This window comes from Haemaphysalis longicornis, unplaced genomic scaffold (assembly GCF_048455015.1).
Source record: "Haemaphysalis longicornis isolate Haplotype H1 unplaced genomic scaffold, Haemaphysalis longicornis Haplotype H1 scaffold_8, whole genome shotgun sequence".
In the NCBI taxonomy this organism is placed as follows: domain Eukaryota; kingdom Metazoa; phylum Arthropoda; class Arachnida; order Ixodida; family Ixodidae; genus Haemaphysalis; species Haemaphysalis longicornis.
Genome location: NW_027526445.1, coordinates 93,559,763 through 93,582,740, shown reverse-complemented (window position 1 = coordinate 93,582,740; position 22,978 = coordinate 93,559,763). Strand labels below are relative to the sequence as shown.

The window sequence follows — 22,978 nt, the reverse complement described above, 5'->3', positions numbered from 1 at the left end:
ATATATATATATATATATATATATATATATATATATTATCATTTTCCTTTCTTTTTCTTTACTTCCCTCCTCTATATATCTTTCTCTGTCTCTATCGGTATTTGTGGCTTTTTTTATTTCCTTATTTTAACCCGAAAGTGTGTTGTTCCCGGATACACAAAGATTTAAATAACGTCATATCTGTCACGGAAATGACGCCAGTTCAACAAACAGGCGTCCTGTAAAGGGTGCACTCCTGCACACAGGGTCTTTTTTGCGGGGAAGCAACTTTTAATACTAAAGAGTACGGTATACTTGGGGTTGTTTTTTGGGGTTTTATATTTTAACACAAAAGTGTCTTATGCCGCGATACCCCAAAATTTCACTGGCGTCATATGCCTCACGGAAATGACGCCAGTACACCTTTGCCGAAGCGACCCTCCAGCAGGACGTCGCTCGCCAAGCACACCCACAAGACAGCCGCCGACCCGTAAATCATGCTCAGCCGCAGATTTCGCGGCACATTTCACTTTCGTGCTTTACCGATTCCTAGGACAGAGGAATCAACTCCAGCTTTTTTTCTTTCCCTTTCTTCAAGTTTTAGTTGAGAGGTGGGCTTACTTGCGCAGTCCGCCTTTGTATACGCGTCTTTTGCTTTATGGTTCTGCATTAATTTCTGCGCACGCGACAGTTGCTTCAACCGCTCACCCCAGAAGCGAAACAACGAGTGAATTTTACAGCTGCTTTCTTTGAGTCCGTTATAATTTGATACTCGGACCACGTTAGCAAAAGCCCGTGCTGTAATAAAACCCCTCGTGGGAACAATTGCTTTAGCATCGGCTTAATTTTTTCTTGCTTTTTTTTTTCTAACTTAGCCGATGCGTAATAAGTAGTCCCCGGCGGAAGTTAAAATAAATTATGCGTAATAAATGTCCCTTGTGAGCTCCAGCGCGTGTGGCGAACAGCGGTTGCATACGTCGGTGGGCGGAGGAATAAATGTCCCCGTTTAATAAATCATTCGCACCGTAGTTTGCTGGCGTGTTGTCTGCTGCAGTTTTATAATCCGCTGTTTTTGTGTGCTTGGAAACATACTTAACGGTAGCTTTCGAGCTCGCCGTTCATGAACTTATAGCGGTGGATTTTTTTTTTTAAAGACAACGGGCCGAACGGAGCAGCCCGGCTCACTACGTGCACTTATTTTTTAGTTTTCTCGGGTATTGTCTTTAAGTAAGTCGACTTGTATCCGTTGTCGAAGCATATTTGAGTGCATTCGGTGCGGCACTCTGCAAAGTTCCCGTAAATAACTTTTTCTTCGTTTATCTTAATAGACTTACTCTTTTCCACTTCACGCACCCGCGCGTTCCGCTCCGGATTTCGTTGCACTTGCTTATCTTGCGGCATTTCTCTCTGTGAAATTTGCTTACTCCATTCGGCTCTGAAGTTTACACCCTCTGGTCTTAATTTCGCTCCAGATCCGCCGTCCACTCCTCTTGTAACTCCAATTTGCTTTATCCCACTTTTCGCTTCTTAAATTAGTTTATGGCGCTCATACCGTTCACCGTATTTTATTTTTTCCATACTCCCATTTTAGCGAGCCGCTGCTGCTCCCTCAAATGTCGGTCTTACGTTAATTTCTGATGATCGCATCGTAGTTCTTTAGTTTTTTTTTTCCTTCGTTCTTCTCTCTTTCTCTTTCTCTCCCCCTCCCTTTGGCTTGCGCCGCCTTCCCCCGTGGCCAGTGGGTGAATTGTGGCGCCATGCAGCTTTTAATTAAGCTCGGTAATGGGCCTTTCGCGGCGTGCCTAATTTCTTTGGCGGTGGCATTGTCCCTGCTGCATGCGCTCCTCTCGACTCCTCGCGCCCGAGAAAGGAAGGGGGCAAATTAGTTTTGAGGATCTCTTGCCTCTCTGTAAACTGTCCGCGTTCTGGAGGTGTCATGTCCGGCGTTAATTTCCGGTCATCCGAGGAGCTCGTTCGCAGCCCGAACGTCGTCGGGTGGGGCCTTCTCGCACATCCGAGTAACATGGCGCTGCCCGGTGTTTTGTTCAAGGTTAACTCGTTTTTTCTGGTTATGTCCGGCTCGTACACATCTTCATCCCCTCCCCCCCCCCCACCCCCACCCCCCCCCCCCCCCCCGCGAACTGTGTTTTTAAAGAGAGAGAGAGAGAGAGAGAGAGAGAGAGAGAGAGAGAGAGAGAGAGAGAGAGAGAGAGAGAGAGAGAGAGAGAGAGAGAGAGAGAGATTAATCAGTATTATGATAGCGGTTCCTCAGTCCAGGAGCCCATGTGCTGTCCAGGCTGCCGTAGTCCCTGGTCGCAGGCAGGAGTTCGACCTAAGTTGGACAGCAGTGCCTCCCGCTGCTCAGGAAGGGGAGGGGGGGTTTGGGGTGGTAGGTCTGGATTCTCTGCGCAGTCGATTATTACGTGCTTCAGGATTCCAAGGTCCTGGGAGAATTTACATTGAGCTGAGAATTGTGTGGGGAATAGTAATTAAACGTGGATTTGGGTGAGAAGAAGTGCCTCCATGGATCTGTCTGAGTGTGTGTTCTGGGCTTTGGGTTAAAGATGTGAGATGATTGGAGAAGGTGTGTTGCGGGGTTCGATAGTAGTGGGTGATTTCTTGGTTGAGGCGCTGGACGATAGGGGTGCGTGTAACTTCAGGGGAGTTGGGTGTTATGTCGACGGAGGTCTGTGCGCCTTGTTGCTATGAATTAATGACTAGGACAGGGCATCGAAATATTCCTCCTCGTATTTTGCTGACGGGAACACCTAAACTTCGCTTTGGTCACGCACTCGTCCTGTGAAAGGCCACTGCGAAGGTTTGGCTTGCGATTGACGTCAGATTCCGCGGTTCAGTGCTACCTAAGAGTAATTGTGCGATGAGCGACCGTAAGCAGTCAGGCTTTTCTTGTTTTATCGTTTGCCATATAATACACACACCGTGTTTTGGCCCACGGCCTACTTTGTGTGTGAGAAATCGGCGTTTTCTGTGAACCAAATGTTTTCTGTTAACCAATTCAGTTAACCAATCTGACGCTATTTACAAAGACCCGGGGCTCACCCGCGCGATTTAAACTACCGTTGTTGGTCCGCTGCATTCAGTCCGCACATAAAAAAACATTTTACAGACTGTCTAATTGCATTTAATGAGGAGAGATCCGTTTCAACCGTGGAGGCTATTGTTTATCGTTTAATTCAATCAGGCCGGAATGGATCCATTCCAGTGTTGCATTGTGTCTCGACACTAACGTCGTTTTGCGTTGCAGTCGTACCCGAGTGAAGCTACCGTCAGCCGCTAATTTTACTCGCGTGTTCACACGGCACGCGACAGCAGGGTCTTGTTATAGCTTAATCATGTCACGCAGCGCTCTTTTATTTTAAGGGGGCTAACTTCTGAACTTGGCAGAAACGGTCGCGCGCAGTCGTTCAACAGCCCTTTACCTTTTTCGTGTGCCTTTTTGCCTGCTTGCATAACTTACTCCTAATGCAGGGGGGGGGGGGGGGGGGGCGGTTGTGTGTTTTTGCGGGGTGAGCATTTTTCGCTAAAACGTTGTTTGGAAAACGTGAAGATAAAAGCGTAAATATGTGAGCGGGTGAGTAAAATACGCATAGTTTCGGTAAGCAATAAGCAAATGCATGAAGAAATGTGAGCGTAAATAAACCTTCGGGTAACCCCTCCCAGGGAAAAAACAAAAACAAAAAAAAGACGTTCAAAGAGTTGTGTTTTTGGGTGTTCGTTTCGTCGCTCTAACGTGTGCTTACGTTTTCTTTCTTCCTTTCTCCCTCGCAGTCGTTGGAGAGGACCCGGAACATGATATCGTTATGCGAAGAGGTGAGTTTTTCGCGATGTTTTTCCTCTTTCCATTCTCTTCGTGGTTTGTCTGCGTGTACTTGGCTGTTTTCAGCTGCTCGGGGTCTGTGTGTGGCGGGACAGCGGAATCCTGCAATTCTTTTTACGCTCTTCCGTAACGGCGCAGCCCCTAGGAACGCTTCGTAGTTGCTGTATTGGCGCTATAACAACGAATCCCTGGAATAACTGCTAGTAGCCTTAGATCGCAGGTGCGGAACGAGACTGAGCTTAACGAGACTGAGACTGGGTGTGGCAAAAATTTCTCGCACGCAGGCTTTAGGTAAAAGATGCCTGTGTAAAATTTGAACTCGGGCTAGCTGCTTGAGTTGGGACGTTTATTACGAAAAACTAGGCGAACATAAGGAAGGATAAAAAGGAGCTTTCAGGTTACCAGTATTTGTCTTGGCTCCTACATCGCCCTGTTTTTCGTCGGAATGTTAAGGCGGACTGTTATATTGTCGACCTCGCTAGTTTTTGTTGAAGTAGCTGTAAACGGAGGAATTTCAGCTGTGCTCGTTTAAGAGCGTTCAATATTTTACCCCTTTGACACACTTTTTGTAAAAACAGAAGGACGCGGATGTATTCTGTATGCGTGTGCCACTTAATCTTTGCACCCTAAACTAGCTCTTAGGAATGCGTGTATTTTTGTCTGAGGAACTTGCGTCCGCAATTAACGGAAGGTTGGGAACAAATGCCACGATGCTGTTTATTTGTGTGTATATATACTGCTCTCGTTTGGGCTCGTTCTGTGTTGAGCTTTTTGGGGCTGCGAGTCGTCGAGGTAAATTGGTGAAGGCCGCTTACATATGCGCTGGGCCCGCTGTATTACCTAACAAAAAGCTGGGCAGTGTAATCGAAGTAGTTACTCTTCGTGTAATACTCTGTTACTACTTGCCTAACCTGTACACTCCTGCAATGCTCTACTAATCCTCTATGAGAGCGCACTCATTAACCAAGGCGCTGCGTTCATAAGCCCACAAACTCGGGTTCTATCCCCAATGCGGCTACCGTTTTTCTCTGATGGAGGCGAAAAACGAAAAGTCACGTGTGTCGAGATTTCGGCTCACGTTAAAGATGCCTAGGTGATCTAAACTTATCTGTTGCCCTTCACTGTACGGCACGCCTCGTAAGCTCGATGTTTCGACGCGCAAAACCTCCTGGATGTGAATTTTCCTCGACAGCAGAGTCAAATGACCGTCACGCTTTCGTACGACTGTCCTTTTAACATACTGTGGCAACATGAGCGGGCTGCCACTGTGTACCACTACTGTAGCATCCGCGTCAGGAATGCGTGCCCAAAACAGCCCTCCGCGCCTGTTTTGACAAATGAGAATTGCGGTAGGAGTGAAAACAAACTACGAAACAAAAATGTCCTGCACTGCGCCCCGTCTCCGTAGTGTCATTATTATGCAGTGTCCAGGCGTGGCCCGGCCGGCTGAGAAACAGGTGCCGGAACAAAGTAGGTTGTGCGGGGTTTGGTCACACTGTAGGCGACGGCTCGAGGTCGTCCAGCGCGAATGTTCAGCGGTTGCGGCCTGGCCTGTCTTGGTCGGTGCTCAAATTAACACAAAAGCGGCCGAAAGTTCTCGCGTACCGAGGTCTACTGCATGGGCATTCTGTCTGACTTAGCAACCAAAGCGAAAACCGGCGGAACGAACACCAAGACAAGTGTAATAAATGTTGTAACGAAGCGAAATTTCTTCGTTTATCTAGCTTCGGGAACAAAGCATGACGTTAGCCGCTTGTTCCGAGGCGTGCGTCGCCCTAGGCGCGTTTTAAATGCGGAGCATTTCTTAGGCTCGCGATGTCACTCGTCGATGTTGTCGGCGCCTTCCACACGCTCACTGCGCATGCGCGTCGCGTCGAGGCGCAGGTGCGCGTCTCTCCCCCGTACCCTCCTCGCTCTCAACAACAGGTGCGGCGATGCGGGAGGAGAGCGTGTACCCCGTGCGCTCCGTCGCTCTCAACAACAGCTGCGGCGGTGCGGGGGGAGCGCGTCTGTGCGCGCATGCGTCGTAGCTACCCGTGCGCTGCGTCGCGCTCAACTGTAACGGCGGCAGGGCGTGTACACGTGATAACGGCGTGGTGGGTGCGTGGAAAGTTCGCGCGCTTGTGTACGGAAGTGTGCGCATGCGCGTCTCTCCCCCGTACTCCTCTCCCTCGAACGCGGGCGGTGTGTATATAAGCGGCGGAGCGCGCGTTCGGAATTCAGTCAAGGGCGTCTTTGCTTGGCTATCGCTTGACTGGACGCTTTGCTTGACGGCACCAAGCAATAAAGACAGACTTTAACTTTACACTCCTTGCCTTCGCTTCTCCTTCATTCAGTAAATAAGAGTAATAAAGACGAAATAACAATTAAGCATTCCCAAACCATACCCATTTACGCAACATTCACGCGATACCCCCACCACTCTGCGACGCATTTACTCGAGTTGCCCCCGTGGGAAGATGCGGGCGGGTTTTTCATCTATATTTAGTCCGGCGTCGGCAGCGCGCATGTAATGTTGGTAAAGAGGTCCGTCCTGTTTTGCGGCCTGAGCCAATGCCGTCCAAGATTTCCCGGGAAGCTTTGCCTCAGCTGCCGCGTCGGCGCGGAGCATGCGCAGCGGGTTGGCCTTCGCTTAAAAAGACGTAATAAATATTAAATAACAAAGTACGAAAGCCATAAGAAGTATGTATTGTGCGGAGAACAAATTATGGCTATGCGCTGGGCATTATTGTACTACCCACAGTGCTTCCGGGCACAAAGTAGAAAGGGAGAAAATGCAGGACCTATTTACCATGGAAGCTTGGTGCCAGCCAGCTCAAGAGTGTAGTGCATATACAGTAGGTCTACACGACAAGCTAAATTGATCTTAGTGAGTTGGGCCAATTCGTAAACGATTGTGCTGGCGTACGGAGAGTTCTAAGCGGTGTTCCGAACAGCTCCGCCGACGTATCAAAACTTGTTCAAGCGAGGTTCGTGACTTTAAGTACATCACCGGTTGCAAAATCAAAGCTTCCTAGAAAATAAATTATCCGTAAAAACCGCTGAACTCTCCTCGGCAGCCTTATGGGACGTCGAACGTATTTTTCCGAGATCGTTACTCCGCTGACAGGTTTCCCCATCAATATTCATCTTAGGTCTTGCGCTAGTACGCGTTCACTGCGGGTCGTGCTATTGGAGGGGGACGGGGGTTGGTGCAGACACGACACTATTGCGAGACGAGCCGTAGTAGACTGCAGGAGTGCGGCTTCGGCGCCCGGCCTGAACTCCGAAAAAAGATGCAAAGAACAGAACAGAACACAATTTGATCCTGTTTGCGGCGAGGTCGCGGACGATTATTTTGTTTGCCAAGTCGGTGCCGCTGTACATGGTTCAACGAACTCTCTGTTGCTTCTAGCGACAACAAAGGGCGGTACGGGCTAAGAAACTCGAGAAGAACACGCACTTACAAAGGATGCATAAATATTCCCTCGTATGTCAGAGGTTTACAAAAGAACGTACGAAAGTGAGTCGCCGTTGGCGAACTCATCGTTATCGAACTCATTGTTATCGAACTCCACCATTGCACGGTCCCATTTCGAACATTTCCTTTCTTGCTGTTGTTGTCTAGGTTACTGTAGTCAAATTATTTTGCCGGAAAAGAATCGAATGGAATTGGATGCACGTTTTTATTTACAAAAAGACACCGGGTATAAAAACGCGAGAAGTGCACTTACTCTGGTCGGATGCCTCGGGCACGAAAACAAAATTTTCCTGCGAAAACAAGTTCTCCCGTATAATATTTTCTTTCCATTTCCTTGTTGTTTAAATGTTTGTGCCAAAACACCAGACAAACGAAAAACAACTGACAATTGCTCTCGAACCGCTTCTCTGACAGTGCATTAATATAGCCATATATACTAGACCGCCTAAGCACCCCCCGCCATCCCCATTGCATTATCGGTGGTATAAATCACGAACTCAAAAGGGCATTGTCGGTTCCGTATGGCCTCCATTACCATTTAAATCGGTTAATAATGTCTCCTCTTGCCCGAACGATTCGACGCGGCTGAACGGCGTCGCACGGGCCGACACAACTATTGGGCCGTGACCTCTTTTCCCTCTTTTTTTTTTTTACTTCGTCAGTTTATTTAGATGTCGCCGGGAGAGGCCCAGCCGAAGTACCGCCGCCCCCTTTGCGCGTGCCGCCCTAAACGAGGGATTCAAAATGCGCATTTAGAGCCGAGGATTACGAAAAGGCACGCGGCGAATGCGTTCTTTCGTGGGAATGGAAGCGTGGAGAGAGGCGCGACGAACGTCCGAATACTTCTCCCTAATCCAGTATGACTGCGCCCCCCGTTCAGGTGTTCCGTACTATTTTTATACGCCATACCCGCCCTCTCTCTCTCTCTCTCTCTCTATTCAGTTTATCTCCGACCCACGTTCAACCGGCACGTTAAAAAGAAAAAAAAAAAGGCCATAATGGTTTCGTCGGTGGTTCCATTAATGACGGTGGGGCTCTATTTTAACGGCCCATTACCGTCACCTGAATCTGGCTGCAGGAACGCCGAGACGAGGGGTCGTCTGCGCTGCGTCGGAAAGCGAATGAGCGTGGTAGGGTAAAGAAAGTGGTTCATAGTACGCGCCTCCCCCCAAAAAAATGGCGGCAGACGAGAACGACGCCAAGCGTCGGTCGTGCGCACTTTATTTCCCTCCTCGACTTCATTGTTCGTCGCGCGCGTTCGCAGACGACCGACCACATCTCGGGTTTGTGAGCTGCTGCTTCGACGGCGGCATTTCCGTTTCTGGGACGGCTTTAACTTCCAGACTGGCTTTAACCTCGGCGATGCGCTTTTTTTCTCCTATTCTTATTCTTGTTTCCACGTTTTTAGTTTTGTTCCGGACAGCTCTGCAGTTAAAAAGTAAGAATGTAGTGAAAACGATCGTCGGTCGCCCATTCAGCAAGTGTCCTCGGGAATTGCGTTGGTTCTTTTGGTTCGGCGCGTAGGCTCCCTTTGTGAACGTAAAGTATTCTTTATTTTTCTCTAGCTCTCTAACCCTCTTTTACTTCGTGTAGCCCCCCACCCCCCCCCCCCTCTTTTTTTTTTTTTTTTTTTTTTAGATGATGATGTTCGTTTGTCTAGCTCCTCGGTTCGGCAGCGTCAAGATCTTCATGTCCCCGAGGATCGGGGCGAAAACTCGAAGCCGTTGGAGTGGAAACTCTGCAAATTGACACTTCTGGGTAACGGTCCCAGTCCTTATTCCCCACTCTCTCCCCTCAATTCCACTTCTCTGGTCGTCTCTAGTCGAGTCGACGGGCCAAACGTTCGAGATTTATGCGCACTATTCAAGTCCCGGATTCTGCGACGCCTCGTCGCAGTCTCTTCCGCACTATGGGCGCATTTCTGTGTCCAAATTGAGCTGGACTTCGGGGAGCACTGTCGTCCGTTCGCGCGGGTCATATTCCGGCTCTCTTCAGTAATAATCTTTTGGGACGACAGAGGGGCAAAGAAGCCGAAAAAAACAAATGTTGGTTCAAATAAGCTTTCGTCTTACGCGCTGTCCACCCTCTACCCCTCCGCTGTTCCCTCCCCCCATTTTTTTTTTCTTTTCGGTGCCCGAGAGTGCTTGGGCAAAGAAGCTTGGTATTTTATGTGTGTTTGAAAACCAATTCTTTCGGGTCCTTATTTCGTAATGCGGATTTGACGGCCGGCTGTTGAGGGACGCTGGAAAGATTTTTCTTGAATGTTCAAGCCCGCCGAAGCTCCAAAAGTGGCTTGTATACGCGCTCTTCAGCGCTTTTGAGCACACGTGGTGAGCAAAATGGTGTTGCTCGTGGAAAAGCGTTTCTTTCCTGTGAGGTTAACGGGTGGTATAATGTGAGCCGCCCAAATGCTTCGGAAAGAACGCAGCGTCGGCGCTATTCGGGAGTAGGTGAACGCAAATTCTGGGGGTCCATTGTTCGTTGAAAGTTTCGTTCCACGTAATTGTGTCCGGCGATGTCGACGTTTGGATGCCGGTTAGCTGCATCTGACACTAAGGTCTTTAAAATCTGTATGCCGTGTCTAACGAGACCGCGCGCCAACCCACAGCGGGTGCTCTTAGCTTCAGCCCTATCGATTCGTGTGGCACAAGGACGCGGGTTCGATTCCCGGCCGCGGCGGTCGCTTTTCTGGTGGAGGCGAAAAGCAAAAACTCCCGTGTGTACGAGATTTCGGGGCACGTTAAAGATACTCTGCAGGTGGTCAAGATTAATCCGGAGCCCTCCACCACGGCGCGTGCCTCATGGCCTGTGTAGCGTCGGTGCGTTAAACCTCACAATCAATCAATCAATCAATCAATCAGTCAATCAATCAATCAATCAGTCAGTCAGTCAGTCAGTCAGTCAATCAATCAATCAATCAATCAATCAATCAATCAATCAGTCAATCAATCAGTCAATCAAGCAATAAATCAATCGAGTCGTGTGTCTCGGGCATGACGATCTCCGAGTGGCGTTCCTACATGAAATGGGTCGTGATGTCAGTAGTTAGCGAGTGCGCCAGGAAGGCGGTTGTCAGCCGTTGTTTTTTGTGTGGTGTTGGTACTCTTTGCGACTTCCTTAAAATGTATGTAAACGTACCACTTGAAAGGAGTAGCCACCAAAGGCGAGACGTAATTCGTCCGAGTAAATAGCTAGGTCGACAAGGCGTGTGATGGAAATGATGGCGAAATTTAAAACAAGCGGAAATGAAACTACAAACTCTACTAATGATAGCCTTCATCGTCGTCGGGTCAGGATGATGTGGCTGGATTCCTCGGGCGAATCGTGGTAAATTGGGCGTGCTTTTTCTCAAGGTAGCCAAGGGAGCTGCAATCAGCCAGGCTTTGTTGTACTAGCCCTGGGCAAGTTATGGCTTTCTTTTCGTCATTGAAAAAAAGCTCCAAATCTATGTACATTCTGGCGAAAGCGCATCTAATAGCAAACGCAGCCGTGCTCATTTCGAACGGTGCGCAAAATGAAGAGCCGTGCAGCGCGCGGAGGCGTACGAAGCTGCTCTATATGCTAATTTCGGCGCGAAACGAGTTTCTCCGACTCGAAGCATCGGCCGCGAAACTTAGTGTTCCACTGAATCTAAAATTTGAATACCAGATTCAAATCCAAGATTTGGAGAATCCAGGACTTGAGGTGCGCCTTGGCAGGGCCTGTCGACCAGCGCGCAACCCGGCCGTAACGGTGTGATTATTGGCGGTGGAGGGTTTGCTTTCGGAATTTGACTTCCCGACAGCTCATCGGCAGCGGTTCGAGGAAACGCTCTCTCGCGGAAAAATAAATGAGAGCAGGAAAGACGGTGATATTGCTACTTGCCATTACCGGAACTCAACAAGGTTTCCTTTTATGAAGGTGCCCGTCTCCCTACAGCCGATAAGGAGGGCCTTTGTTTAGCCAAAAGTAAGCATGCCCTCTCTCCGTGTTTCTTTTTTTTTTTCTTTAAATGGCAGGAATTTTCCTCCGCAGGCGCTTTTTTGTTAACCCGTGAACTTTCTTGGCAATGTTTAGTGTTCCTTTTCCTCCGATCGCGTACTCGTCCACAAGAGCTGTTAAAAACGCGCTTTGTTTTGTTTACTTACTCGCATATAGCCACTCCTTGGGAAGTGTACTTCTTGTGTTTCTTTCCCTGTTTCGACGCCCCTCCTCCCCCAAGCCATGTAATGCCCGACTTCCCCAACGGCGCACTTAATTATCAGGAACGAAATGTTACGTAGCACCCCTCTTCGCCGTCCGTGAGTGACATAACTTGTTTCGTCCTCTGTATCCGTAATACGAAACGAGCTGCTAGTCGAAGCCTAACGGTTTTGTTTTTCGTCGTTTGTAACTCTTCCCTCCATCCCTACCCACCCACCATCGCTCCTTTCCGTTTTCGGTTATCGCGGTCTCTTTTGGCTTCGCAACGCGAGGACGCAGTCGGTTTCCAACCAACCGCAGAACAGAATGAAGTCTGCACATCGGCGCCCGTGCGACTTGCAACTGCGCTCTCAGCAAAGCTTGGAAGTGCGCTTTTGAACCTTTAGAACTGTGAAAGAGCGGTTGGCAACCGAAATGCGTCTTGGAAAAAACGAAAAAAAAGTTGAGGACTAACGCGGTGAAGCGCAAGCTGCAACTGTTTATTATCATGAAAGCAGGCCTTAAATAATTCAGGATACGCAAAAGAGAAAATCAAGGTGAAAAAACAAGGCGTCACTGAAAACTTGCGCCTATAGTGCGTGGGGCGCTATAATAGGAGGGGCGCTGACATAGTCATTCTTGATTGTCCGACACCATTGCGTACACTTCGCGGAGCTCCGGTGCTACCTTGATCCGCTCAGAGAAACGAGATTGCGAAACGGGATTTACATTTGTCGCAATTTGCCCGCTATAGCGTTGTGGTGCTTCCATATTCTGTCCTTGAGGCTGAGCGACCTGCATACCGTGTTTCCGCGATTATAAGGCGCCCTCGATAGTGATGCGCTGGTAGGGAAAAATTCGAAAGAAAAAATATTTTGGCGCCGATTATACCGCGCTGCAGGTGTAAAAGACATGACACCACGTACCTTAACGAAGACATTTTATCTTGACGCACGCAACTACGGCCTTCCGAATCCAGCTCCAGTGAGCAATAAAAGTAGAGCGGTGAACATTGGAAAGCCAATTTCGGTTTTGCGCCCCATCGTAATGCGCACGGAAATTTGAAGGCTACTTTTAGCAAAAAAAAAAAAAAAAAGGAAAGGGGCGCGTTAGAATCGTGCAAATACAGTAACCCCTGCACGACGCACCAATGCACTTCTGAACTTGAAGATGCACTCTCAATGCCATTTGACTTTCTTGCGCCCTCCTTGCGGGTATCATAACAACAGTGAAAGAAAGGAACCGTACGACCCTTTGGCGTCGACAAATCTCAATTTGCGCGTAACGCGCTTGTGCGGAACAGCACTCCGTCGAGCCCCGACGCGCGCACAACCTCTCTCCCGAAGGAATCCATTATTCGGTGAAGTAAGCTGCGATGCATTTGCAACTGACTCTCGGGGAAACGCGACCGAGATTAATGAGTTTGTCGCGCGCCTGGGGAACAGATATGCGCACGACCCGAGAGGGGTAGACGTGTAAAAGAGTGCGCGCGCAACTAAACTGCAGCGGAGCTTGCGTGTGCTGCTCAAGAGCCTCGCGAACACCGGTTGCGGTGATGGCGCGTAGATAATGGTGACGAGCGTAATCTCGCGAGTCGTCAATCTTTCTCTTTCGCTGGCGTTATCATCTGTCTCGCCATTTTGTTGCCTCGTGAGTCGTGCGTTTTCACTCACCGGCTAATCTAGTTAATGCTGCGTGCACTTCAGTGCATTGGTGTGTTTGTTTTCTGGGCGAAATTGTTTTTTCCGTAATGATGGGTGTTTTTTTTTTTCTTCTGCCAAGTAGGCAGTAATTTGCTGTACTCCGCAAGGAGAAGATTAAGAAACGTGTTTTTTTTTTCCTCTTGTCTTTTGGCGCGCTCTTTTTGAGTCCTATACCTACAGGGAAATTATACCTAGTTGAACAGGTATAAAAACGGTGTATTTATTTATTTATTTATTTATTTATTTATTTATTTATTTATTTATTTATTTATTTATTTATGGGTACTGCAATCCCCTGGAGGGATTTTCGCACGTGGGTACAAAAGATCACAATGTATCACACAATGGGTACAATGTATCACGCATTGGAAGGTAGAAAGTATACCTCCGGGTACTCGTTAACTGCCAAAATAACGGAAATGAAACGAAACAAGCGCGTTGCGTGAGTGTGACGCCGCCAGTACGCCGCCATATTGGCGAATTCAATTCGCTTGCTGGTTTGTGTGCATCGTGGCAATTGTTCCCGAGCCTTCCGTTTTATAAAAAGCGCATGTCTAGTAATCTTGTGTCACTTTGGGTGCCTTAGATGCGAGGGTAGAAAAAAAAAGAAAAACATTAAGGACCGTTATTGGTGCGGGAGGATTGCCCAAGCACAAAGTTGTGCGGGCTCATTCGCGAGCATATTTTTGTGCCTTTTTTGTCAAATACGAATCTTCATTTTGCACTCAGTGAAAAATGTTTGTGAATAATTGCTTCACAGTATCTGCAAACTAAACTGCGTTTTTCTCCGCTGTGCAAAATTATTGCAATGTAGACATTTTTACCATTAACTTTGCTGTCTTCCGTTAGTTAGCGCTTGTTCTTATAAAAGCCTCGTGGCCTTCATGTTCCCTTCCTGTAGTTCCTCCTTGCACTTGAAAGTTTTAGGCTATCCAAAAGTACATCCTTAAACTGTAACACCTACAAAGTACGGCAACTTTGTTCCCTAAAAGGGCAGTCGTTTATGTTGCAGGTTGCTTCTTTCCATTTCCCTCGCTCCTTTTGCCTTGCTGTCTCTAATTATGTGCCATGTGTCCAATGCCTTCTGTGCTTCTTTTGTGTCTTCTTCCCCTCGAAGATGCTGTAATGAAACTCACTGTGCCTCCTCTTACACCCCTCTCCTCCGCCACGTACCCCTTCCCCTCTGTTCCCCCTCGCGACTGATCATCTCTCTATCAGAGCAAGGAAGCTGGAATACGAACCCTAGTTGCTCTCGACGAACAAGGAGGTAAGAACGAAGCAACCACTGCAGCTGTTGGGAGCACCGCCGTCGGCCTGCTTCTCGCCTGCACGCATTTTCCGCAGTTTCCACACCCTCCTTTCTTTCTTTCTTTCTTTCTCTGGGGGAAAATTTTTCTAGTTTGCCCATTACGTTATGGTTTTGCAGTATTTTTACGTGGCCACGTTGCCATTTCTCGCATAGTTTCGTATTCCCGCAGCGGCGTTTGCAAAAATGCGCTAGAGTCCATATATAGCAATTCTTGAATGGAATTGTCGATTCGGAGCAACCGGTTTGAAAGGGGCAGTTAAACTAAACACTCTGGGGCATTTATTGCAGACGCTGCTGTGTCAAACCTTTATTCTCTTCGGTGTTTCTCAAGCGCTTTGTCGTTCTCCTGTGTTCTTTTTCTTTCCATGCTTTCGTTTTGCGGCGCCTTGGTTCCTGCGTTCTGCCTGCCCACGACCACCTGCGCACCGCGTTGCTCGCCACTCGCCGGACCCGCACCGTGCCTGCACTGTGCCCGCACTGTGCCTGCACCGTGCCTGCACCGTTCGTGCCAACCGAACTCGCCGCACTCTCTTTGCACCCGTACCCTGCTTTTGTTTTCCCCTCTTCACGCCGGTCGGTTGCATACGTTTTTTACCTTTGTTTTTTGTTGTTTTTATTTTCGGTGACGCTGTGCTTGTTCATTATGGAATGCGTTTACCCAACTGCGCCGCCATCTTTGTCCTCGGCTGTGTGGAACCCCATTCGCGCCTGCGCGGGAATTCGGGGCCGTACACTGCTGTCACCTGGCGGGAATCGCACAACACGCACTTGTATCGGAATTTTTTGCCTTACCACGGTGCACCGCACAAAACAACCCACTGTGTTTACTTAATGCATCTGCTGTGTTCTTTGTTCAAACGATTAACGCGCAACGTTGCGCTGAATGCTGACGACACATTTAAATTCACCACCCCTGTTTTTTCACTGCGTCTGGTTGTGCGCATCGTATTACGTGTGATAAAAAAAAATCAGGCACAAGAAACTGGCATCAAAACGATAGTAGAACTCGACAAGCAAGGCGGTGAGGGGCTGAGAGTAATTTAAATAGATTATTTTTACAGTGAACGGATAATTCGCGGCAGCATTATTTAAATTTACACGCTGCGCCTAATGTGGCAACGTTAATTGCCACTTGCGGTGATGCATTGCTAGACAGCGCTGTAGCTGCGGAGGCAAGAATTACATCAGGATGTTCCCGAGGAGGTTTCTTGACAAAAGGTTCCTGATTGGAATGGTACGCCGCAGTTTTGATTGTATTCGTTTTTTATCCTGCTTCAGATAAGCTATAGAAGTCCGCGCCCTGCTCGGTGAGAGTGTCGCGTAAACTTGTAAGCGAGCTGTGTGCTTGGAGATTAAGGGGACTCTGCGACCCTTCCTATTAACGCTTTCATTTTTTCCTTCGCGTCTGGAAGCATTTTTAAAGCTACAGTTATCAACAGCACGGAGAGGCATTGCGCGATTTGATCGTCGCAGCAGAACTATCCGCCTTCCGCTTCTGCTTTGCTTTGTGGCTGTTTTTTTTTTTTTTAACTGCCTATCGAATGCGTTTATTGCTGCAACAGAAAGGAAGTGGCCCATAGCCGCACATCAATGTAATGACGTCATTTGAGTGCTTGAAAAACGACGATACTTGGAAAAGCGAGTAAAGTCTTTAGAGCGGGTTTCCAAGTTACCCCGTGGGCGTAGAGCAGCAATTTCTGGCTGAGGTACTTTGTGACCCCGTATTGCAAGTACTGGGTGTATCTGTTGGGTACGGTCTGCAAGCATTTAAGCTTTAGAAGCAAAGCTGACAGAAGGGGTTGCAGGGTCCCTTTAATTTTGCAGTCATATCAAAGTCTACGTTTTGCGCTTTTCTCTTACCGGTAATGACGTAAACGCAGACGGCATTAGAGAGTTTTGGCACTCCGAATGCTCCGTCTCTTCCGTGGTTACCGTGTTGACGGGGACCCGACTGCGCATGCGCGCGCAGGCACGGCGACGAGAGCGCACCCCACCGTAACGAATGCGCGGGCATGGCGAGAGGCGGAACTAATCCTCCATACCGGAACGCATGCGCAAGTGCCCAGACTGGTCCCGGTCAACACGCTAACGGCGTAACAGACGGAGCATGCATACAGAGTTCTAAAACTCTCTATTGTATTCGGTACGGTGAGCTGGTACTCTTAAATGTCCTGAGCACATCTCTCTCCCACTTAAACCTTCTCCGGTCGGAAAGATCAGAGAGAAAGTTCCTCTAGGACACTGTCCCGATGCGTGCATGCGCGTCGGCGTTGGCAAGGGTTGACACACACACACACGCACACGACCTGGTGCCACGCTTAATTAACCGCGCTCCGCCACCGTGTGCGCGCAATAATGACGCTTTCCCTGGTGCCTCGCTTCCCCTCGCTGCGCTGCGCAGAGCAACTGGATCGGATCGAAGAGGACATGGACAAGATCAACGCCGACATGAAGGAAGCCGAGAAGAACCTGACCGGCATGGAGAAGTGCTGCGGGATCTGCGTCTGCCCCTGCCAGAAGTGAGCGCCGCCCCGTTTCACTCCTTATACCTCCTCGTGTACGGTGTACAGTAAAGTGTACAGTAGACCCGCGAAAATTCAAACTCGGATAATTGAAACTTTCGGTTAACTCGAACAAATTTCAAAATTTTGGTTGGCCCGCTGTGTTTAAAAAAAATGCGTTTAAAGCCGCTCAATTCAAACTGCTCCGTCGCATAAATTCGGTTAATTCATTATTCTTGTTTGTACTTGCTGGAAAATATCTGCTGCACTTCAGGCCTTTCGCCACACTGCTGGGATCCGCAAGTTATTGACCTGTGCAGAAAGCTCTCGCATTCAACTGGCTGCCCGTGATGGCGTCGAAAACTTTGTTTTGAACTCTCATGGAAAAACAAAGCCGTCATCCATTCTTTGTTCTTTTTTTTAGAGCTTCTGATAATTCAAACAATATCATCGGGGCCCTTCGAGTTTTAATTATTGCGAGTCTACTGTACATCCGACGTACGTTTTCCTCGTTCGTTTAGTAGAACGTTCGCTTAATATAACCTAAACGTTTCTGTGGTCTATATAATGAATCAAACAAAGATTATGGCGCGCGGCGTCTTATAGTGACGTACACAGTATAGTGAACTCTCGTTATAACGAACTGCTCGGTACACAAAACGCTTCGTTATAAGCGATATTCTGTTAAAAGCGGGTACGATGGTGTCTATACATTTCAGTGGAGACTACGAAACACTTCGTGTAAAGCGAGATTTTGAATTAATAGATTTTGTTATAGCGGCAGTTTAATTACTGTTACGATGACGGATCGCATGCTTGCGTTTTCTCTATTTTTTGCCGCTGCTTTGTTTTATCGTGCTAAATGCAGCGGCCTTCTTGCAATTGTACGAAACGTCGCTAGTTCGCCCGAACAATTATAACCACATCTGCCCAGTTACGTCAGTGTCGGGGAAAAACAGGATGGCACGCAAACGTCCAACATAGCTTTACTTTGTTTCTCCGGGTCCTCCGACAATCCAATAACGCACTGTTACTGTACCAACTTTTACATTTCGGCAATATAACATTTATTGATAGGTTGCAAGTGCGTCGGAGAAAATACGAAGCTTAATATCTCGTCTGCTGTATGCGCTCAGCTCGGCGTTCAAACTGTATGCAGATACAATTTTTCCATCCGTTTAATTCGCATTCCCCCCCCACCCAGAAAAAAAAAAAAAAAAAAGGGCGTGGCGCGTGTGCTTCGTTTGGAAGGCCCTTACAAAATGATATACGAATAACTTTGCAGGCAACCAACCAGACGGAAATTTTGCTTTTTTAGCTAAAAAGCACTGGGAGAAAATTGATGTATCGGTCGGTTGTGTAATCCACTTTCGCGGCCGCCGCACATCTATTGCGTAACAGTCCTGACCCCTCTCCACCTATGCCTGTGGAGGTCACGATTGGCTCTGGGGAGCGCATCTATTTGCGTTTTATGGCCCGTGTGCCGTTCGTTGCGCGGGGGGTAATACGCGCCGAGGTCGACGCATCGGATTAGCCGGAGCGCGGGCGCAGACATGCAAATTATATGACGGCGATTGCGTAACCCGTCTGCACGGGCCATTTGGCTGCGTGTGGCGATAAGGAGAGCGCGGAAAGAGAAGGCGGTATATATACATCGTCGATATACGCGTCGTTATGAGAAGGCTCATCGCATTTCGTGGAAGCGTTGTTGCCAGCATTAAGCGGTTTTGCCAAGTCGCATTGCGGCGGCCGAAACGGCTTTCGAAGCTGTAGGCTTCTTCTTCATCTGTGGCTGCGAATTGCAGCTCATCCCATCCCCCCATCCCCCCATCCCCCGTTATTTCTGGGAAGGGGTCAGTGGCCGTTCAAAACACGTGGCAGACGTCATCGTAAAGCAGGCGGCGACCGCACCATGGTTGTGCACTTGACCCCGCGAAGGCCAGGGTTCATAATTTTATTGCTGTTGTGTTACTCTACCCTAGCCTTTAGCGCGTATTCGAATTTTTCGTCCCTGTACCCTACTTTACAAATTCGCTGTTCTGCTCCCACCGCAACTTTTTCATTGGCCTGACAATTTGACGACATTTATAGCATTATCTTGGCCTGAAATGTTATGTATAGAAAGTTAGGCCAGTTTAAATGGCTTCAAACTATGGCTTGTCGCTAATCGTGGCTCTAGCTATGGGGCCCTGCGTCGACGGATTTAAGGTTTGCTTAATCAACATAACGTTTAGATACAGTCTATTGTAAATACATATAATATCCAGTTTGTGCCGAATCCATATGTACATTACGGCAATGGCATGTTTAATAGCATTTTAGTGAACTCAGTCATGGCCAGATTTATTCCCTTTTTATCTCAGCTAACCAAGTTTAGATACCAGCTGTGAATAAATGCCGTGGTCATGATAAAATAGCTCTAGAGCATGTGCGCTGAACAATTGTACATTTTTTGTGCGTTATTGCTGTTGTAATATGGCGCGAGAGTGTTACAGGGATCATGAAGACAAAATACAAGTTTGCGTGATTTGAAAAAAAAAAAAAAGAATGCCACGTCGGATTAAGCTGATAGCGAGCGAAAACATAATTTCGTGCTCACTCATCCGACACCTTCTCGCAAAAACCCGGTGACGTCGCAACGACTAGTTAATACGATTGGCTGCCTCCGACTGTACAGCTACCACCGATAAACATTCTGTGATTATGCATGGTTATGCTGATTCCGCTTGATCGCTCTGACTGAATGCTAGCGCGGAGTTAACTCATTGATTATTCTGCTTTTATTGTACCTCCCCAGTGCGTCACAGCTGAAGTTGTGTGGCGCGAAGTATGAAAATTTTTCAGAGTGTGTCTTTTGTACATTCTTTTTGACATTAACGGCGTTTTTCGCAGCCGTGACCAGACGCCGGTGTGGCATAAAATGAGACTGTGGGTTGTCTTCATGGCCCCTTTAAAAAAGAAACTCGGTTTTGTCGCTCCTTGTATACCTTTTCACTCGTTTAGCTCATATTTTTGTACTTTTGAGTTGTGCAATTATGATTGTGCTTTTCTTTGCAGTGCCTGGTATGATTTTGGTATTTTTCTTTTTGCTTTATACGCTTGTTGCAGCCCAAATTATGAATTACCTGTGATATTTTGTTGCGGCAGTGATTTTGCTTTTCGCATTTCTTTAAATTGTTTTGTTGTGTTGAGCATCGCTGATTTGTTGTTCCTTTTCGTTTTCCTCCCCCACCCAATCACCCTTCCCCTCTTTTTTCTTTTCCTCCCTTAAAATATCTTTTTTCCGTCTTCTTCTGCAACTCTCTCGCACACCTCACGCACTTCTTTTTCTTTTCGCCGCATCACTTCGTTTCATTCCTTTGTTTGCACTATATATTTGTCCTCACACATACTTTTTCTGACATCAGCCCCATTGAGGCGTAGGTTTACCCTCTGCTTTTTCTTTTTCTTGTTGTTCTTAAGTATGTGGCGGAATATTCAGGACGCCGTTTATTTATATATTTTGTCAACCAGCCGTCCATAATGACCTGCAGCCGGTGCGTACACGCGTAAAAGCGAAAGGGGACGGGGTCTGGCGTAAACATTGTTGCATATTGATAATGAATGGCGCGAAAATTAATTAGATAAGCCGCTACAAGTTTGGAAGGTATCAAAACATAGTGAGTGCAAAAAGAAAATCATCCCTTCGTCCCCTCGTATTTTTCCTGGCTTCGGTTCCTAGCTGGCTTCGGTTTCGTTTGTCATTCGCCTTGTGGAGAGCCTCTAGCTAGGGAAATTAGTCCCCAACTGGGGAGGAGGGAGGTGTACAGCAAGACTGTCGGCGATGATATGCTGCGCATGGTTCGTGAGCGGGCGTCGATCAAATAGATTGGATGGCGTCGCGAACGTGTTGCCGGTTTACTCTGACTAATGACGCTGCTTCCAGCGGGAAAAAAAGACGGCTAACGTAGGAGCAAAATAAATGAACAGGAGTGGGCGTAAAGTGCTTCTTGCGGGGTACCCTACGGAAAGCTTGCCCGTTAGGGACCCAACTTGGCTCGCTCCGTAATGCTCGTTCCTCGTCTTTCCGCATTTCGGGATGCATCCGTCGTCGACTTGCAGCTTCCTTCTTCGTTAGACGCAACGAGAGACGTTACGTCGCGAGAGAGGGCCGTTAGGCGTTAGGGGCAAAGGTCCCTATTTCCCTCTTCTCCCGCTTCCTGGCCCGTTGCAGAGCTCTTAGCGACGAGGGAATGTACCCGCTTTGCCTGCCTGCTCTGCAAATTTTATGCGTAATTAGTGAGCTCTCGCTCGGTTAACTCCCCGCGGTGTTTCCATTGCGTATTTTCTCTCAACGTTCGCGCAGTAGTCAGTGGGAGCGGACGTGGTGACAAGGATTAACCTGTTCGGGAAAATGTGATAGTTCCAGTTTAAGTAGCTTTGTTTATTTATTTATTGTGTCGAGCCGGTTTCCGACGTGGCGTAGCCTCTGCATTTTCTTTGCATCCCGTTCGGTTCTTTCCAGCTGAGACGGGTTGCTCGCGCTGATAACGTTGGAATTGAGTCTAAGCCCAGGGAAAATTATCGGTGCCGTTTCTGTCGCTATCGAAAGCTCTTGAATTATCGCCGTCGATATACCTTCACTGCATCAGCAGTTGTGTTCCTGTTGTTCTCACTTCGAAGAGAAAATTTCGTTGCTATTCGCCCCAACTCTGAGAAATCTACTCGTCCCCTGCGTGTATTCTCCCCTGTCTTTATTTTTTCGTGTTTGTTTTTTTCTGTCGGCGCCTTGCGACCTGAATAGACTGATGGATCCGCGGTCATTTCGATCATTACAGGGTTTCATTTTGGATACTGCATGACACCCCTCTGAGCGTTGTGTCAGGAATGACACGCTCTTTTTCTTTTAATAAGGGTATGTAGTTCGGTGTCTAGTTTGATGTTGGCGAAGCCATTACGCGAGAGTCTGCGGGGCCTTAATTCCTCTTAGTACGGTTTACTTCTCATTCTCTTCTCTCTTTCAGCGCGCGGTTTTTACACAGTTGCTATAACCGGTCCCCCGGGCGTCGTCAGAGAGAGCTGCTCCGTTTTCGTCTGTCGTCTTTTATTTGTTTGTTTGTTTTCGTCCCTCCGCGGTCGTTGATCGCCGAAGCCGAGCTCGTCACTCTTGTGGTGACGGCATTGTAATCGTTCGGTTATGTAGCCCTTCTTTATGGCCCCAAATTTTATTCTTCCCCTCTCCTCCGTATCTAAACCTCCAAGGTTACTTGATCCCTGGTTCTACCTCCGAAGCAACGTTTCCGAGTCTTTGTTCTCGCGGGAATACGAACGGGGTGTTCTAGTCCGTTGCGCGGTTCCTTACGCTGCAAGAGTCTGCGCTGTGAGGTCCCTAATGCATCGTCCCGCGCGTGTGTGCATGTGTGGTCTTGCAGAAAGTCCGCACGAGTACGGCATGGGGTCCATGGCGGCAGCGGCCGCCGCGGCCGCCGCAGCCGCCGGGTGGGCCCGGGGTGCCGGGTAGCCGCCGGGCGAGTAGGGTGACTCACCTCAACAACGCATGAACTCGAACAACACAGGGTGTATCAACGCATATTACATGTGTGCGCATATTTAGGGGGTCGTACATATGTAAAGCGTCCACACTTTTGTGTCCGTGGTGTAATTTATTTTCTTCTGTGTTCATTGGATCTCGCTTATAGTGGATGGATTCGAGACGCTGTCCGAGATGACAGGTCCCACGCCGGATGGAACAACACCGGGATGATTTTGTTTAGCCCTAGACAAGCAGACAGAAGCTGTAGGATTTAATTTGAACGGTATACTGGCGATGTCCCTAGTTTCTTAGGTAAGGACAGTTGGTGTTCAAGATCGTTCCTCTTCAGTAAGGCATTGGAGTACTTCGCTAGTTAAACGCACTCATGCCGATAACGATAGACCAAGAAAACACGGACGCTCTCGGTCTAACCGAAACCGAGGACAGAGGCGGAAACAGAAACCGTTGCGGGTTCCCCCCAAACTTCTCCGCAGCTTACGCGAACATCGCATAGT

The 22,978-nt window shown here is 48.2% G+C and overlaps 1 protein-coding gene across 12 annotated transcripts in view; it reads left to right on the top strand.

Moving 5' to 3' along the window:
• The window catches only part of Snap25 (Synaptosomal-associated protein 25kDa), a 294,533-nt gene that overhangs the window by 209,666 nt on the left and 61,889 nt on the right, over window positions 1–22,978 (top strand). For 4 of the 12 annotated variants that reach the window (XM_077680842.1, XM_077680849.1, XM_077680841.1 and 1 more), the window contains 3 exons: window positions 3,769–3,810; window positions 15,423–15,471; window positions 16,852–16,969. In XM_077680842.1, the coding sequence (XP_077536968.1) occupies window positions 3,769–3,810; window positions 15,423–15,471; window positions 16,852–16,969 (209 nt within the window). Of the gene's footprint in view, window positions 1–3,768; window positions 3,811–14,359; window positions 14,409–15,422; window positions 15,472–16,851; window positions 16,970–20,358; window positions 20,371–22,978 lie in introns of all 12 variants that reach the window. The other 8 variants (XM_077680848.1, XM_077680850.1, XM_077680843.1 and 5 more) reach the window with 3 other exon arrangements.